Genomic DNA, 16970 nt, shown 5'->3' on the forward strand with positions numbered 1-16970 from the left:
CTCGCAGTAGGTCTCTTCAGAACGAATATCAAAAAATGAATAACCCTTTTTTTTATAGATCCATGTGTTGTCGTACCTCATTTTCAGGTTATTTTTACTCAAAAACTCACTCGCAAACTCAGTTACTTCATAGCCATACCCATGGGGAAAAAACTGTTCTCTTGGACTAGATCTTTCAGCATACTTTCCCATTTGGTGCATACAGATAAAACTAGTTCAAGCAGAAACATAGGAATTGTGCAAGTAGGAAAAAGACTGCATAAAGTTTAGTATCTCTGCGACAAAGACCAACGATGTGGGTTGAGACACTAGCGGCTGACGTGGGCGGAGTCAATCCAGTGTTACCAGATCTCTCATCGTTTCAGAATTTTTAATTATATAAATTCTAGTGATGAATTCATCTTTTTGTAAATCTATTTACAGCTGCTTTTTGCTTTGATATTTATTTAAATTTCTATCGCCACAAATGCAGCAAAATCTATACTAATCTAAACATTGAAAGGGAGGTGCCTGGCAGGACTGACTCCGCCCACTTCGCTGTTGGTCTTCGTTAACATTAAACCTTAACGGTCCTTCTTCCACTTGCACATTTGTTATGTTTCCACTTGAACTGGTTTGTCCTCTATTTTTCATTTAATTGCACAAAATGTGCCTCACACCCAGAAACAACGTCTTTTTGCATTACTTTGCTGAAGGTGATAGAATTGAGACCATAATTAACCATGTGCAATGTGAAATCAAACTCTTAGTCTAGGATCTGAACTAACCCGAACTCATTTAAACTAAGTAAAATAAACAGGCATAAAAATGAGCCTTTACGGTTGCGATAGCTTCCATGGTCAAATAACAAAAAGGTCCATTCTCTCTGGATAAGAACTTTTTTGCATTTTAAAACCGTGAATAAAATTACGTATTTAGAGATTATATTGAACTCATACCAAGGGCAGAGATAAATGGCATTTGCCAACTTGCAAGAACTCTGAAAGGATCTTTTATGATTTATGAGAAATTGAATATTTGTTTTTGCGTCCTCGCCTAGTGAAGAATTTCATTGACATTCCATGATAAATCATAGAATTGCGGTGATTTCATTGTGAACAATAAGGTGTCGAAGGCGATATTTTGTTCGTGAAATCGGGCAATACAACAAAATTTCTAAAATTTGCAAAATTAACCAATGTGCGCAATACTAATTATGGTGACGTCTAGAATTAAGGGTATCATGGAATGTTTTAGCAAAATAATGTACTGAAAACTAATGTTAAAGTCTTTCACCCACCTGAAACCGCTTCAAATTGCATTAGGATCTGAATTTAACTAATAACATACCTGATCAATTCTTGATGCTTTTTAAAATATCCTCAATATTTTTATCACAAAAATATTTCATACTCCCGATCTTATGCCGCAATATCTTCAGTTGTGTTCTCACAAACACTATCACTGAAATGGATTTAAAAAAAGTGTAGCAAAGAGGTTCTACGGACAAATAGATACGAATCTTATCTGAACTTACCACAGACTGAGCAGTCCCGTTTTAGTTCAAAGTTTGCAAAATGTGAAATATCTCGTTAGCCATTTAAATTTTGTAACATTCCTCCCTGATAAAGGGAAACTAAAAGAGGATCCAATAGAAGTTTGGAATCTGCAGGCTTAATATTGGGATTTGCCTCGTAGAAGTGGTAACTTCTGTTAGAGTCCTGGTACAAGACTTTAATAGGTAAAAGTTACCTTTAAGCAGATTTGCAGTTAAAATCCGCATTAAAAAGGATTTCAACGATGCAACCCCAAGATACCAACACTACTACCATTATATTCGTAAATTCTACTTGGCTTTCGTGGATTTTTAAATCATTGGGTCTTCGGCGACCACCATTTTCTTTTGGTCCTCCTTGAAACCAGCTCTGAGCTTTCTGGGAATGCGGTATGATTGAATGCTAGCAGCTTTGGCAAACACCACCGCAACGAAATTAAGGTTTTTCATATTCGATACTGCTAAAATTCGCCTCTAAGCTAAAGCGTTCATTTATTGTATTGTACCAAACTCACCAACAACCTGCATGTAAAACATCCGAAATTTTCAGATTTTGAATAGGGACGGTCTCCGTCTTTGGAAAATCATTTGTAGCTGGTAGGTAATCTCGTGTGTGAATGCACGATATCAGGAATTTTTAGAGCAATTACAAGTAAATAGAAATTTATGCTTGGTGGAGATTTAATTCAAGGTTTGCAATAGAGAACCCATGGAAAATAGGTGACACAGAGTCGTGGCATTGGATGTCACTTATGGGATTTCTGCAAATTGGCAAGACTGGACGGATTTTGTTTTCCTGGATAAGTACCGCCACTGGAATCTTCCATCAATAATTTCCAGGTCGTCTTTTAAGCCTTTTTATTTAGATAATTGTAGACCGAGATATACGTGTAGTCGTATTATCAACTTCTGCCTCTATATCATCAACTTTTTTCCAGCACCATGAAAGGGCGGACTGGTAGAGTCAACATTAATTCAAACCAATCTAAATAGGATTTGGCTTTAATTTTAAGCTGGCAGTAATCGATGCCTTATTTGCGGAGCACATCTGAAGGGTACCTTATGAGACTAAAACTCTATATAAGAGAGCAGATAAAATATTCACGAAGATGATTTCATCTCTGTTAACTAAACAGAAAGTTATTTGGCTAACTATACACACCGAACATCAAAAACCACTATGTATATTTTAGCGTGAAAGGGGGCACCGTATTAGAACCGCTCCAGGCGTAAGATTTGAAGTTTGCTAATTAAGGCGCTTAAAAGCACTTGATGTGGAATGAATTTTAAATGGCATTTTGACGCCATCGGGAAAGCATACATTTAATTGCCTCGTCTAAAGGTTTAATTAATTAAAAGAGAATATTTTCCATATTAAAATCTCAACAACACTTACAGAGTTTCTCGACAATATTTTCATTCGCCCATTTGTCAAGAATCCGTATTACTGCGGTTCACCTTTTGAATTATACAAGTGATTACAAAATTTTGCTCAGGGAAATACCTAATTCGTATGGAACGTCAGAATAATCTGTAGAATAGCTATAGGAGAAATGTAATAAACCTTTAAACCGTTAGATAATAGGTATACATACAGGGTGTAACAAATCAACATAGAGATATTTCAGAAGAAATAGTCAAAAACGCTCCATTTTCGATATAGAGAGCGGCAAAGAATTTCTTTTTTTCATATTTTGCGTTTTTCTCATTTATGCCTATGAGTTCAATTTTTGAAATTTCGCACGCTTATTTTCTTCAAAACCCTCTGCAACAAAATATCAAAATCATCGATAGCCATATGCCAGGTGTTATGTTTTCTTGGGTCTGTACTATTTTATGCTTTGTATCTTTCTTTGAAAGACCCTGTATGAAATTTGCTGCCAAATTTTAATTCCTTCCTCAATTCTTTAGCTTCTTAATCTCTTGCAATATTTTCGTATCTTTCAACGATTTCGTAAAATTTGCCTACTACCACTTTTTATTATTTTGCAGAGTACTATCACTCCCTGAAACTTCTCCATGATAACATATTACACCCTGTAGATAGGTATTAGCAGTTCAAGTGGAATCATTGTGCAAGTGGGAGAAGGACAGCATAAAGTCTAATATGCCGTGGACCAAAACCAACGAACTAGGTTGCAAGGTTGGCGGAATTAGTCCGACCCATGTTTCCTCTTCGATATTTAGATTAGTATCGATCTCATCGCCTTGGCGACTATAGATTTCTTTTTTAATATCAAAGCAAAAAATAGCAATATCAATAAAAGTAAAAAAAACATTTATCCATCACTAGAACTCATATTAGCAAGGATTTTGAAACGATAAGATATCTCGTAACACAGAACTAACTCCGCCCACATCAACCGTTACCTCTCCATCCACTTCTTTTGTCTCTGCCGGAGGCATATCAAACCTTGTACTGTCCTTCTCCCATTAGTGCAATTCCTGTGTTTCCACTCAAACTGATTATATCCATATGCAGAGTCGCTCTTATACCTATTACATTGTTGTAAATTGTTATAATGAGCTAATGCGAAGTTATATCCAAGTGAGTACTCTCCAGAATAGAATTCATCCTAATTTTGCACTTAACACCTTATAAACTCTGAAAGTTATAAGGAAAAAATTGAGAACCATTTTTATACTATTTTTCGTTTGACATTTTGTTTCAGAACGATATTTTACAACACCTTGTGTAACCTAAAAGGTAAAAAAATAATCAAGGCAACATGCATTCTTGACAACAGGCGAATTACTTTTTGGTTAAGAAACTACATAATCGCGTTTAAATTTTCAAACGAAAAGTACTTCGATATTAATCAATTAAAGCTTTATAAGAGCTACTCAAATTTACGCAATCTACATGGCGTTAAAAGGAAGTTTAATTAGCAATGAAATCGCATTTTGTGAATATTTCATCTGCTTTCTTATATACAGCGTGTTTCCTAAATATTACACAAAAATTTAGGGAATATTCTCTGAGTGATATCAGACATTTTTTGTCCTTTGACGATTTTAGGAAAAATGCTTTATTCTCTAGATACAAGAGCATAAATGTTAATTGACTAAATGTTTTCTTTTTTATTAAAATGGTTAAAATAAGCGTAGCAAGATAGTGTGGATCTCGAAAACAACATCAGTGAATAAACTGGAAAGTTTTAAAGGAAAATTTGTTGTACCCGTACCACATACAACGTATCCGAGCTCTTCTTCCTACAGATTTTCCCTTGAGTATTGCATCTTATCAATGGCTTTTACACACATTGAAGCAAATTCCGGAATTACTGTCGTTGATTCTTTTTACCGATGAAGCAAGTTTCTCAAGAAATACAACAAGAAGTTTTCATAACAATCATGCATGGGCCGAAGAAAATCCATACGAAATACTACAAGTTAATATTCAACACCACTTCCCGTTAAATATTAGAGTTGGAATTGTGGGTGATTGGCTAATTGGACCAATATTTCTGTCAGAAAGACTTACAGGTGCAATTTATCGTAACTTTTTGAAGCAATCACTTCCTGCATTGCTTGAAAATGTTCCATTGGCAACCGGAAATGCAATGTTGTTTATGCACGATGGAAAACCAGCGCATTATGGTAGGATTGCTCGCGAATTTTTAATGGAAACATAGAGATCACTGGATTGGTCGTGGTGGACCTCATTTATGGCCAGCTAGATCTCTAGACTTGAACCATCTGGACTGTTTCTTTTCCGATGAAGTTATTTAAAATCATTAGTTTACACTCGTCCAGTGAGAAACCAGAAATATTTGAGAAATTACATGATTTGTGGGTGCAATTTAAAGAAAAAAAGAGTCGTGGTATTTTTGAAAGAGTTCGGCTGTCAGAGAGGAGAAGATTAGAACGATGCATCCAAGCTGCCAACCGTCATTTTGAACAATTATTGTAGCTTTTAATAAATTTCATGAAAAACATTTATCATCTTGTATCTAGAGAATTAAGCATTTTTCCTAAAACCGTCATAGCACAAAAAAATTTTAAATTACTCAGAGAACGCCCCCCTAAATGTTTGCCTAAGATTTAGGAAACACCCTGTATATAGGGTTTTAACTCGCATTTGATCACGATTGTCAATTAATATTAATGTAAATATAAACCCAAATCGTCCATTTAGTTTGTTTTGATTGAATGTTAACTTTACAAATCCGCCCTTCCATGGAGCTGGAAAAAAGTTGATGATATAGGCGCAAAGTTGATAATACGTACTGCACGTATATCTCGGCCTACAATTATCTAAATAAAAAGGCTCAAAATACGACCTGGAAATTATTGATGGAAAATTCCAGTGGCGGACTTATCAACGAAAACCAATCCCGCCCCAGCCCTGTCAATTCAGAGATGTCCTTCAAAAACGGCTAATGCCACGACTCTGTGCGACCTAATTTCCATGAGTTTCCTATTGCAAACCTCAAATTAAATCTCCTTCAAACCGAAATCTCGATTTTTTATTATAAAAACCGTTTAAACCAGGAGTTAGACTCACATTTGCCAGGAAACGACAAATGATTTTCCAGGGGCAGAAACCATCCCTTTTCAAAATCTGTAAGGCCCTTATGCTGTACGCAGGTTTCGAAAAAGATGAACTTCTCTATTGGTCTGAAGCGAAACGAATCTCTTACAAATGCATTTTTGCCTTTATTTCGTTGGTGTATATTTATTGTGTTCCTTCTCTGTTGATAGAACTGTGCAGAACTATTAGTAAGGACATAGATGTTGGTAAGTTTGGTACTATATATGAGAGCTTTAGCTTCAAGATGGATTTTAGCAATATTGATCATGAAGACCCTTACCTTCGTTGCTGTGGTAATTGCCAAAGCTGCAATCGTCCAATCATACCGCATTACCAAAGTGATGAGGACTGCTACTAAGGAGGAGCAAGAAAAACAGGTGATCACCGAAGACCCAGAGATTAAAAAAATCCACAAAAATCAAGTTAAATTCGCAAATATAATGGGAGTGGTGTTGTTAACTGCCGGTTATATGACTGGGATACTTTTTATTGGGGAAGGTAACTGCGATTTTGTTTAAAGGTAGTTTTCACCTAATAAAATCTTGTACCAGGGCTCTACAAAATATACTACTTCTATGAGGCAAATCCCAATATTAACCCTACAGATCCCAAGCCTCATTGCATCTTCTTTTGGTTTCCCTTTAACAGAGACGAATATTACAAAACTTCGATACTTTATGAGATATTTCACATTTTGCAAACTTTGAACTACAACGGTGCCGCTCAGACTGTCGTATGCTCAGGTAAGATCGGTACCCATTTGCTCGTAGAACCTCACTTCTACACAATTTTTATCGATTTTAGTGATGGTATTTTTGAAAACAGAACTGAAAATATTGCAGCATAACATCAGTAGTTTGAAATATTCCAATGCTAGCAATATTGAGGATATTTTAAAGAAATATTCAAAGAAGCATCAAGAATTGATCAGGTTTGTTATGAATTAGATTATGCAATCCCGATGTAATCTAAAGTGGTTTCAGGTCGGTTAAGGACTTTAATATTAGTTTTCAGTACATTATTCTACTAGAATACTCCATGATATCCGTAACTCTAGCCACCACCCTATTAGGCATTTTAGAGGTTTGTAAATCTCACTAGTTTTAGAAATTTCGCTGTATTACCCCATTTCAGGGACAAAATATCGCCTTCAATGCCCTATTCTTCACAATGAACTTTTTGCAATTGTTTGCCCTATCATGGAACGCTAACGAAATTCTTCACGAGGCAAGGAACCAAAGGTAAATATTCAGTTTCTTATAAATCATAAGAGAACTTTTCAGAGCTCTTCGAAATTAGCAGATGCCATTTACTTCTGCCCCTGGTATGAGTTCGATACACCATGTAAATATTTAATTTTGTTTATGCTTTTAAAATGCAAAACACCTTTGGCTATAGCAAATGGGCCGTTTGGTCATTTGACCATGGAAGCTGCCGTATCGGTAAGGGTTCGTTTTACACATGACTATTTCAGTTAGTTTCAGTTAACTAGAAGCAAGTAACTATAATTGAATTTATATTTCAGAGGATTAAGCTTTCCTACTCCGTGGTCTCGGTGTTTTCCACTTCAACATAGTAGTGAAAAGTGGCGTTGTTTTGAGAGTTTTATGTAGACTTTCTGCTATTAGATTAAAATATAGTATGCAATGAATGTTGGAGCGTCCTCGCAGATGTCCCTTCCACGAAAGCTGTTTTTCTTTAATCTGATCAAAAATATCCAAAAATCCAGTTTGCGAGTGAGTTAGCGATTAAAAAGTGAGTGCAAATAAGCTGCGACAATAACAGTTATGAACAAATTGAGAACTAAGAAATTCACTTAATCTGCGATAGAGACTAAAAGCAACTGAACATATAAACTCAATCCAGAATTAATCCACATAATTCACAGACATTGAATATTCATTCGGTCTAGAAAAGTTCCATTTTCGCAAATGGCTGCAAAGCACGAAACTAAATTAATTAAATAATCAGAGCTTCTAGTTCCATTCAGAGCAAATTTTTTCGTTTAACGCTTTTTCTGCATCGTTAAATTGTTTTATTCCTCACTTTTAATATTCCACAATACGCGTTCCTCTCTTTGTATAATTCCAGAGACTTTAAGGCACGGCCATTTCTCCCTTTGAAATTTCACATTTTTTTCATAACAAAACGTATGATAAATATTTCACAAAAACGAAACCAAATCCGAAGAATCAAAAAAATGGCGGCAGGCTTGTTTACATGAACAAGCATTGTTCAATTTAATCAAATCAGTTTTATAGACCAACCAAAAAGCGGAAATTAATATTCCTCATTTTAATTGAAATGCAACATTACCGAACTAATCAGAGATTCATCGCAACCTGTTTAACTTTGACATTATAGACTCAACGATATTGAGCAATGAAGTTAGCTACTAAGAACCCAGACCTCGAGGCATGGTGCAAATCAATTCATTTCAAACAGATGTTGCACAACGCATCGCTTATCACAGCAACTTACGCAAATATTGCTTTGGAATATCTCAAAACAGTATTACTACACGTCGTATGTTTGATCATGCATCTCTAATGCATATGACATATACGACGATAAACTTTTAATAATTTTATTTAAATTTCCTATTACTCGTTCCTTTGCAAAAATGATATTGTAAAGCTTTCGCACTGACATCGATTCTTAAATAATTCAACCGAGTAGTAGCACGACACACAAGATATTCGAAATACGAAATAAAGTATTCTTCCAGTTACATCGAAAATTGTTTGACAATATCTTTTTTAGTTTCCTAGATACAGCATCATTTTGATTCCTAATTTTTGCTGTTCGCGATGTTTTGCTGCCGAAAATGAAGATCCACAAAATGTGGTTCCAAGGTTCTGCGACCTCAATGGTGGTATTTGCTATCAAGATAACTTCCAGATTTTTTGTTGTAATTTAGGAAATTAAATTCAATGTTTTCGTGTTTTAAATGTTAACTCTGCGCGCCAATGGTTTGAGCTGAAATTATTTGTCAATTTTGTCTCTTCTGAAGAGATTAACGGCTTGCAGGATTTTTTTAAAATGTCAAATACACTATTCACAAACGTGTAATTACCAAAAATTACGAATTCCGGACAATTTGGTGGAAAACACCTTTTTCTTACATGACCGCGACAAGATAATTATGGCAATGCTTGATTTAAAAAAAAAATGATTTTTTTAAATTACATACTTCATTCGGTCCTTGAAGTTGTTAAGTTTTAACAGATGTTAAGGTTGGTAATGGCTTTGTCTCTATTATAGTGTATGCATGTCTATCAGTTGTGTTCTAAATTAGTGTTGTTCTCGAAAAACTTCTGACTTCTTTTTCGATCAAGTTTTTTTTGCAGCAGGAAATGTATTTTTTATTCCATCGGAGTATATTTGCATAATGGAACTGCCACCTTAAATTCGCAACTTTTACCCCATTTTAATAAATCTGGAAACGTCGCGTGTTATTTCTCGCAGGTATGGTTGTTAAACTTGATCATCGAATGTTAGCGCGGTGATGAACAAGGGTGTTGGTAAGGCGTACTGCACTAATAATCAAAATAATTGTTTTTTTTGTTCGTTTGTTGTAAGGAAACACATATAGAACTCTAGTTTTTTAATTTTTTTTCTCGAAACTTGCAGTTTCGTGTTATTTGCAATTTTATAGTTATTGTTGGCTATAATAACGACAAAGTACTTTATTCTTTGAAATACTTAATAATCGTCAAAGAACAGTGGTTTGACATATACATATATGTCAAAAATCTGCGGTGCACTGTGGCGATCGATACAATAATTTGTAGCAAACGTGCCAAAATTTGTTTTCATTAATTTATGGAAACGCGCTTTGCATGAACCTAAAAAGTTACAAAAATTCCAAAGGGAATCCGAAGGAAAGCCGAAATCAGTTTCACAGTTTTTTTAGAATATTCTAGAGATTTTTAAGGAGCAAAAAATCTTCTTTTTTCTTTTCTTAAGGAGCAAAAAAATGCTCAATATTTTTGTTTTTTTTTTAATGTATTTCTCCCTTAATCAGGGAAAATGGATGTTCCTGACGTGATTCTGGCTCACGCTTTTGGTGCTCGGGGGCGAGTTCTGATTGTTGTTTATTATGGATTACAATTTTGTAAGGTCGATGAGAACGACGTAATTAGAATTTTAGTTGAAAGTCGAATTTATTTGCAATTTTGATTAATCTAAAAAGTACTTTAGACGATTTTTGAATCGAAATCAATTCGAAACTTTCTCTAGTTAATCGGACTAACTATCGAAACAATACGCGAAACGAAATAATATACAGCGTGCGTATACTTGAAGAAGACCATATATACAATAACAAGAACTACATGGTTTTTTTTGGTGACCACTTTGTCACCAACACAGAAAATAAAATTAAGCAAGATTAAATTAGGTACAATGATCAGACCCTGATCACTTACCACTAGTAAATTTCTGGAATTATGATCGGTTTGGAATCTTGTCCATAAAAACTATAATTTCGCAGCAATAAACAAGAAAGGTTTCAATTACTGTTTGTTTTTGACACAGTACGCACTGCACTGCTCGCACTCATGTCCGCCTATAGTTTTCTCCTTTTCAAACGCCGAAATTTTTACTTCGATTCAATTCGAACTTCTTACTCAGCAATCGTATTGCTTCGGAAGCCCGAATACGAACGACGAAATATTTCCGGAAATGGCCAAAAAAAATGAATTTTAAAAGTGCAGTTTTTACCCGTTTTCAACCGAGCACAATCCCGTACGAACACTCATTACATTTCTATTTAATTAACCTTCAACTTTGCACAAGTTTTTCCCAGTTTTTTGCACCATTTCAGTGGAAATTTGATAATTTTCGCGACCGACAAGGGAAGAAACGCGGAGACGCCATTAACACTGACAGCGGAGGTGTTATTCTTTTGTTTCCAGAACCTCCTTAATCCAAAGTGTCACTTTCGGATGACGTATTATTGCAAAACTACATCTCGATTTGTTTGTGCCGGAAAATATTCTGTAATAAATAAAAATAATCTGGAAAGAGGTCTCCTTAGCTTTGAAAATTTAACATTCCTTTATAATTTGCAGTCCCATTGTGAATATTGTTTTACCAAAGTAGAGGAACGCGCCTTAAAGAGAGAAGGAAGTTAATTCAGGTTAGTTCTTTTCCAACTTTTCGAACGAAAGTGCACCCGATTATTAATTTATTTCTTATTACGAATATTTTGTCTATCGTGCTGTGTCGAGATAATAGGGATGGGAAATTTTCAAATTGACACCCTGTATGCATAACAGCGCTTTCCAATTTGTAAGAATTTTTCAAATAATATCTAAATCAACAGGCGTTTCCTTTCTACTTTTTTCTCAATCTATCCGATGGAAAACACCCTTCCACACACATATTCGTTACATGTCGAAATTAATCCCGCCGTCAAAGGCTTTAAACCTCGTTTCCTACAGACTAATTTAAGTTTCGAACTTCACTCATTGAAGCGGCTTTGAATAACAATACCGCCGCCTCCGGGGCAAAATTACTCCCTTCTTTTCGCACACGCAGCAGCTAGTTTCGAGTTTTAAAGCATCAATTAAAACTACTTAAACATCAGAGGTAATTTTCTTGCCCTTTGATGAGCCCCAAATGCAAAGGGCTTCCTTTAATAAGGGCAGATGGTGCAATTAAAAATCGGTTAAACAAAAGGGTTTTTGATTGCGATGAGGACTACCCACCGATATTTGAACGAGAACAAGTGCTTCGTTTAATTTTTACTAGTGCAAAACTTATGGGAAACCCACAGATTGCTCAGCTTTATATTGCGCTCCCCAATTTTTGAATCTAAATAAAGAAGTGAAAAATGAAACATTTAAAAATATTTATAATTTTTTATTTACAACGAAAATTAATTATTCACACACTGAAATAGAGTAAACATCTTCAATCTTTTATATCCTTTTCAATAGCAATTTTCGCCTTGTCATTTGTAGCAGCTTGTAACCTCTTCAGTTTCTTCCTCTTTCTCCTTTGCTCAATTTTCTTCTTATTCAAAAATTTATACGCCTCCTTTTCAGGATCTAGTCCTGCCTGAATCCACTTCTTCTTCAAATTTATCATCTTCTTTTCATAAAATTTGTTCTCATCTAAATTGAAGTAAGACTCGCTTTTCGTTACGGATACTTCTAGAAGAATTTTCGCTACCTCTTTATCTAAAAATAAGTCACATTATATGAAAAATCTTCTGAAACACAAGATTATATTTACCATTAACTTTACATTCAGTAAGCTTAGTGTTAATAAGAGCTTCAATGGTCAGTAACTGCTTTATGTCAGAAGGAGTTACCAAGGTAACTGCCCATCCCTCTCTGCCTGCTCTGGCAGTTCTACCAACCCTATGCACATACTCTTTCGGTACACGAGGGATGTTATGATTAATAACTAGTTGAATTGAGGGAATGTCCAGACCTACGAATAATTTCTTAACCGGTTAAAGACAATTATTTCACACCAGCCAAATGAAATTACCTCTACTGGCAACATCTGTAGCTATAAGAATTTTCACTCTGTTGCTTTTAAACTTATTGAGTGCTGCTAATCTTTTAGGTTGTGATATCATTGAATGCAAAGCAACATTTTCAAAACCTAATTCATTTAACGTCATAGACAAAATATGGCAGTTTCTAAAAAACATGTTAAGTCACTTTATTAGCCAAATTTCTCTTATTAAATTTACTTGCAAGTATCTGTAAAGATAATGATATTCCCATTATCATTTTCTCCCTTGTAAACTCTCAACAATTCCACCATATAAGCATCCTTTACATAGCCAGGACATAGCAAATACTGCTGTTTTATTCCTGCTACTGTCATCACATCTTCAGGGCTCTTGTCCTCAAAAACATAGGTATCTTCAGGCAAATATTTTTTCAATGTAGTCAGTGTGTCTGTTATTGTTGCAGAGAAAAATAAGTTTTGTCTTGATTTGGGTAAAACAGCAAAAATTGACTTAATTTGTTTATCAAATAGTCCTCCTAAATTGAAATATTATTATTATTAAATGAGGAATATATTATATTTCAGCATAACAACCAAGAAGTCTGTCCGCCTCATCAAGCACCAAAAACCTAATCCGTGACAGAGTAAATGTGTCACAACCTTCCAAATGATCCACCAATCGACCTGGGGTGGCAATAACTATATGGGGGTGCTTGGATAACTGTCTGCCCTGCTCAACCATGTCCATACCTCCAACAATCACACAAGTTCTCAAATTCATTGGTTTTCCAATAATAGAAAACTGATCAGCAATTTGGAATGCCAATTCTCTTACTGGAGTCAACACCAAGGCAAATATTCCATGGGGGGCTTCACATAGTTTTTGAACTATTGGCAAGGCAAAGGCAAGTGTTTTTCCGCTACCTGATTTAAATTGTTTGCTATAAATTTAACATACAAATTTGGCATCAAGATTTTATGAGTGTTAAAAGTGTGAGAATAAAAGAGAGGCTGCTAGGCTGATCTCTATAGTTGATTCAAAAGGGGATTTATTAAGAAATCAAAGACAGGTATATTGAAAAAGTTTAGTGAAAGATCTAATCAACACTCTGTTTAGTACATTAAATAAGGGTTGAAAATGATATGTTATTAGGTAATATTCAGGATATTGTTCTAAAAGAACTTGTTGCCAGCATTAAAAGGATCCCTTTAAGGTTTATTCCTTACCTGTTCTTGCTGCTCCAAGACATGTTTTCCCTTCCAGTATTTTTGGAATACAATTTGCTTGAATCGGAGTTAGTACTTTTAACCCTGTAAGTGTTAAATTTATTTTTTATTGGCAACAAAATAGGTGAAAACTGAACACAATGTGCAGACTACATCTATACTTACCAATCCGATAACATTGCTTTATGAAGCATTTGTACATATTTAGTTGAGAAAAGTCTGTGATTGCGTTATTTTCCATTTTTCGTTTATTGGCTTTTTCTTTTTAATAAACAAAACATCTGGAGAATAGCACGTGGGTTTCCAACTTATGTTTCCAACCACATTTTTTAACTAGTTATTCCTTTGCATGTGAAGCAGAATTAAAAATATTGTCTGTGTTAATAGGTGTTGTAGCAGCTTACAAAACACGAGACTTAAGTTGTTAAGCAATTAAGTAAACACAATTTTAAAGAAAAATTCGTAAAAATTTACTTTGGAAACTACAAACATCAACAACAAATCCAACCCTCAATGTGTCAATCACAAACAACTAAAAAAGGCAACACGGTTTCAACCAACGTTGCCATTTTCTACGTAAGAGTCCATGCATTACAATCTTCTTAAACCAAGTATTTGCATTTTGATATTCATTATCTTCTACTAAGTTATCAATTTTTTCCACATATTTTTCGTTTTCTCACTAAGCTTGAGAACTTGATATAGATTTTGAATTTGAAAATAAATCTTTAAAACTTTAAGTTTTGTAAAAATGTCATCATGGAAAGATAGATTACTTCACTGACACAAATGATATGAAATAACACCATTTATCAGGTGTTTGGATCTTTCCTGTATCATACGTTATCTGTCACTGTCAAAATCCAAAGCCGGCTTCATCTGATAAAAATTTTTATTCAAATCTTTGGTTTAACAAAAAAATTCAATTTACCTCCTTAACAGCAACAAATAACATGCAAGAAGTTGAAAATATAGTCAAGTTCGAGTACGACAACAACGAAATGAAAGAAGAAGTTCTTGAAGAAATTGTAACCCACGAAAATAAAGGTACGTACCTACCTACCTACCTGTCTCCTTAAACGGACTCTGCTTAGGAAAAATGCTAGTAGCAGTAATTTAAAATCACATCTTTTTCATTGATTTAAAGATGAAGCTATATGTGAAAACATCCAAATAGAGACCTTGGAAGATAGTGAGGATAATTTGGAAAGCCTGCCCGAAACTGAGCCAAACAAGATAGAGTGGAGTGACAGAAAAGTTGACTTGCTGTTGACGCTATATCTGGAACATCTCAAAGAATTTCGAGATTCTAAATACAAGAAAAAAGACATTTGGAAAAAACTAGCACCTCAACTTGGATACAGTCCTGAAGCATGTGATCGAAAATTCCGAAACGCAAAACAACGTTATCAACGGCTTATCAGACATGGAAAAAAAGCAGTAACACGTTGGCCCCACTTACAGAAAATGTCAGAGATTTTGAAAGGAGACCCTTCAAGTGCCCCGATATTGATTAAAAAAGAACATTTGTCTGACAACCAGCCATCAGTCTTAAGAAAGAGATATCTAGGACAAGGGGAAGTTAAGGCCAGAAAAATAGATCATGCAAATGAGGTCAAAGTGACAACAAGGTTTCAAGACTTGGCAGAAAATCTTAGTAACAAACAAGAAGAGATATGTAATAAAATAGATGAACTAGTTAGCAAAATACAAGAGTCCAATGTGATACAGATTAGAAGGAATGAATTGTTTGAAAAATATATAGAGGCTTTGGCCAAAAAAATGTGATATTCTCAAATAAAAAACTGTAAAATTTATATCTATGAATGATTTATTCTAAAACATCTTGAAAGCTAATTGTATCACATATCAACTTTCTTTTATCAGATGCCTGAAGGCCCTTGCCAAAATGTAAGGTATTTCCATCCTTCATCATTTGTGAATCTCCTCTCATATTTAGTTCATGTGTTATTTTAAAGTTGTGTAAGATGATTGCTGCATACACAGCATTAAAAGTTTGATTGGTGGCAATTTGCAGAGCAGTTAATCTTTTAAATTGCAATTTTAATCTTTCAAAAGCTTTTTTAATGTAGCTGTGAGCCTCTTCATGAACTTTGTTATAGACTTCAACACTTTTTGTTTGCTTATCTTCATAAGGTGTCATTAATCTGAGTTGTAAAGGATAATGTGCACTCCCCAACAAATGGTCTTGTTCCAGAACTAAATCTTTCAGATTATGATATAATGGAGAATGTTTAAAAATATTTTTATAAAATTCAGATGAATGCCCCAGCCACACATCTTGGAAAATCAAATTGTGATCGCAAACACCCTGAAGTGCCACTGTAAACTTATTTTGACGCAATTTATAAATGGAATAACAATCTATAAATCCAACACAATTTGGAAACTTATGCCTATTATAGACTTCTCTTTTAATAACTTTTTGTTCTTCAAAGTTAGGCCACTGAATTAAATCCTCTCTAAGGCCAGCCAGAACCTTGCTTATGTCCCGAAATATGTATGACACTGTTGAATTGTTTAGGCCAAATTTAATGGCACATTTACGGAATGATTCTGTTGTAGTCATTAGATGCACAAAAATGTGCATTTTTTTATCCAATGAAATTACCCTGCACTTATCATTTAATTTATCTTTTAATCTGGATGACACATATGATATTAAATCCTGAAATTAATGTATTAAGTATATATTTGTTTGAGGTAATGTTACTGCTATTACCTCCATGCAAAATTTTGTCATAGAGAATCTCTTGATGTACTCGCGTTCAGTGCAATTCCTAATAAAGTTAACATTCAGCTTCAATTTGTTCTCAGCTTTAAGCCGATTAATGGGGAGCAGTGGATGTATAAGAGGTTTGTTGCATTTGCGTTTCTTCGTGAGATGATCTCGATTTAATAAATTCGCTATTTGTAAATTGTGCTGCAGAACTACCTCTGCTACTTGTGTTACTTCTTCAACGTTCGGGGAACTATTGTCCATAAAAAGTTCTAGAACATAGGGGTCAAGCATTTTGATGCAGTTCAAATGGTTTGAACTGGAGATGCAAGTGGAAAATGTTAGAACTTATAAGTAAATTTCAAAGAGACGTAAAATTCAATCAAAACTTTTATTTTACGAACATTAATTTGGTTTATAAAATAATCTCTGTTCTAAATCATAATAAAAAGAGACAAGAA

At 34.5% G+C, this 16970-nt stretch overlaps 5 protein-coding genes across 7 annotated transcripts in view; 2 read left to right on the forward strand and 3 right to left on the reverse strand.

Moving 5' to 3' along the window:
• The window catches only part of LOC136345629 (odorant receptor 10-like), a 155440-nt gene extending 147727 nt beyond the window's left edge, over positions 1-7713 (forward strand). Inside the window, exons 3-10 of the mRNA XM_066294136.1 lie at positions 6239-6274; positions 6324-6566; positions 6620-6811; positions 6873-6999; positions 7052-7151; positions 7203-7295; positions 7352-7510; positions 7594-7713. Of these exons, the coding sequence (XP_066150233.1) occupies positions 6335-6566; positions 6620-6811; positions 6873-6999; positions 7052-7151; positions 7203-7295; positions 7352-7510; positions 7594-7644 (954 nt within the window). The 5' untranslated portion in view covers positions 6239-6274; positions 6324-6334 and the 3' untranslated portion in view covers positions 7645-7713. The remainder of the gene's footprint in view (positions 1-6238; positions 6275-6323; positions 6567-6619; positions 6812-6872; positions 7000-7051; positions 7152-7202; positions 7296-7351; positions 7511-7593) is intronic.
• LOC136345624 (chondroadherin-like) overlaps positions 1-10928 on the reverse strand; it is a 149252-nt gene extending 138324 nt beyond the window's left edge. For both annotated transcript variants that reach the window (XM_066294123.1, XM_066294121.1), the window contains exon 1: positions 10499-10928. The gene's annotated coding sequence lies outside the window, so the exon portion shown is untranslated. The remainder of the gene's footprint in view (positions 1-10498) is intronic.
• Positions 10929-11921: 993 nt separating this feature from the next.
• On the reverse strand, positions 11922-14263 carry Dbp45A (putative ATP-dependent RNA helicase Dbp45A). Of its 2 annotated transcripts, none has more exons than XM_066294139.1 (7): positions 13935-14263; positions 13770-13853; positions 13137-13466; positions 12781-13078; positions 12573-12727; positions 12312-12512; positions 11922-12256 (listed from the first exon to the last, which is right to left on the reverse strand). In XM_066294139.1, the coding sequence occupies exons 1-7, from the start codon at positions 14008-14010 to the stop codon at positions 11988-11990; spliced, it is 1413 nt and encodes a 470-aa protein (XP_066150236.1). In that variant the 5' UTR covers positions 14011-14263; the 3' UTR covers positions 11922-11987. The 2 variants fall into 2 exon arrangements, with proteins under 2 accessions (XP_066150236.1, XP_066150238.1); XM_066294141.1 differs by having other exon boundaries at positions 13137-13483; positions 13935-13975.
• An 87-nt stretch (positions 14264-14350) lies between these two features.
• On the forward strand, positions 14351-15586 carry LOC136345634 (uncharacterized). Its single transcript, XM_066294144.1, has 2 exons — positions 14351-14816; positions 14917-15586. The coding sequence occupies exons 1-2, from the start codon at positions 14723-14725 to the stop codon at positions 15555-15557; spliced, it is 735 nt and encodes a 244-aa protein (XP_066150241.1). The 5' UTR covers positions 14351-14722; the 3' UTR covers positions 15558-15586.
• LOC136345632 (uncharacterized) lies at positions 15583-16947 on the reverse strand. The gene is made up of 2 exons (XM_066294142.1): positions 16513-16947; positions 15583-16458 (listed from the first exon to the last, which is right to left on the reverse strand). Exons 1-2 carry the CDS (start codon positions 16801-16803, stop codon positions 15601-15603), a joined length of 1149 nt encoding a protein of 382 aa, XP_066150239.1. The 5' UTR covers positions 16804-16947; the 3' UTR covers positions 15583-15600.
• Positions 16948-16970: the final 23 nt, after the last annotated feature.

Source organism: Euwallacea fornicatus, chromosome 20 (assembly GCF_040115645.1).
Source record: "Euwallacea fornicatus isolate EFF26 chromosome 20, ASM4011564v1, whole genome shotgun sequence".
Lineage (NCBI taxonomy): Eukaryota > Metazoa > Arthropoda > Insecta > Coleoptera > Curculionidae > Euwallacea > Euwallacea fornicatus.

Excerpts from the sequence above, each read along its gene's own strand:
- LOC136345634 (XM_066294144.1), top strand. The coding sequence starts at position 14,723 with ATGCAAGAAGTTGAAAATATAGTCAAGTTCGAGTACGACAACAACGAA. Across the intron at positions 14,817-14,916 it reads TGTAACCCACGAAAATAAAG|ATGAAGCTATATGTGAAAAC; the intron begins GTACGTACCTAC and ends ATTGATTTAAAG.
- LOC136345632 (XM_066294142.1), bottom strand. The coding sequence starts at position 16,803 with ATGCTTGACCCCTATGTTCTAGAACTTTTTATGGACAATAGTTCCCCG. Across the intron at positions 16,459-16,512 it reads TGACAAAATTTTGCATGGAG|GATTTAATATCATATGTGTC; the intron begins GTAATAGCAGTA and ends CATTAATTTCAG.
- Dbp45A (XM_066294139.1), bottom strand. The coding sequence starts at position 14,010 with ATGGAAAATAACGCAATCACAGACTTTTCTCAACTAAATATGTACAAA. Across the intron at positions 13,079-13,136 it reads TGAGGCGGACAGACTTCTTG|GAGGACTATTTGATAAACAA; the intron begins GTTGTTATGCTG and ends ATTTCAATTTAG. Across the intron at positions 12,728-12,780 it reads ATCTTTACAGATACTTGCAA|AAACTGCCATATTTTGTCTA; the intron begins GTAAATTTAATA and ends CATGTTTTTTAG.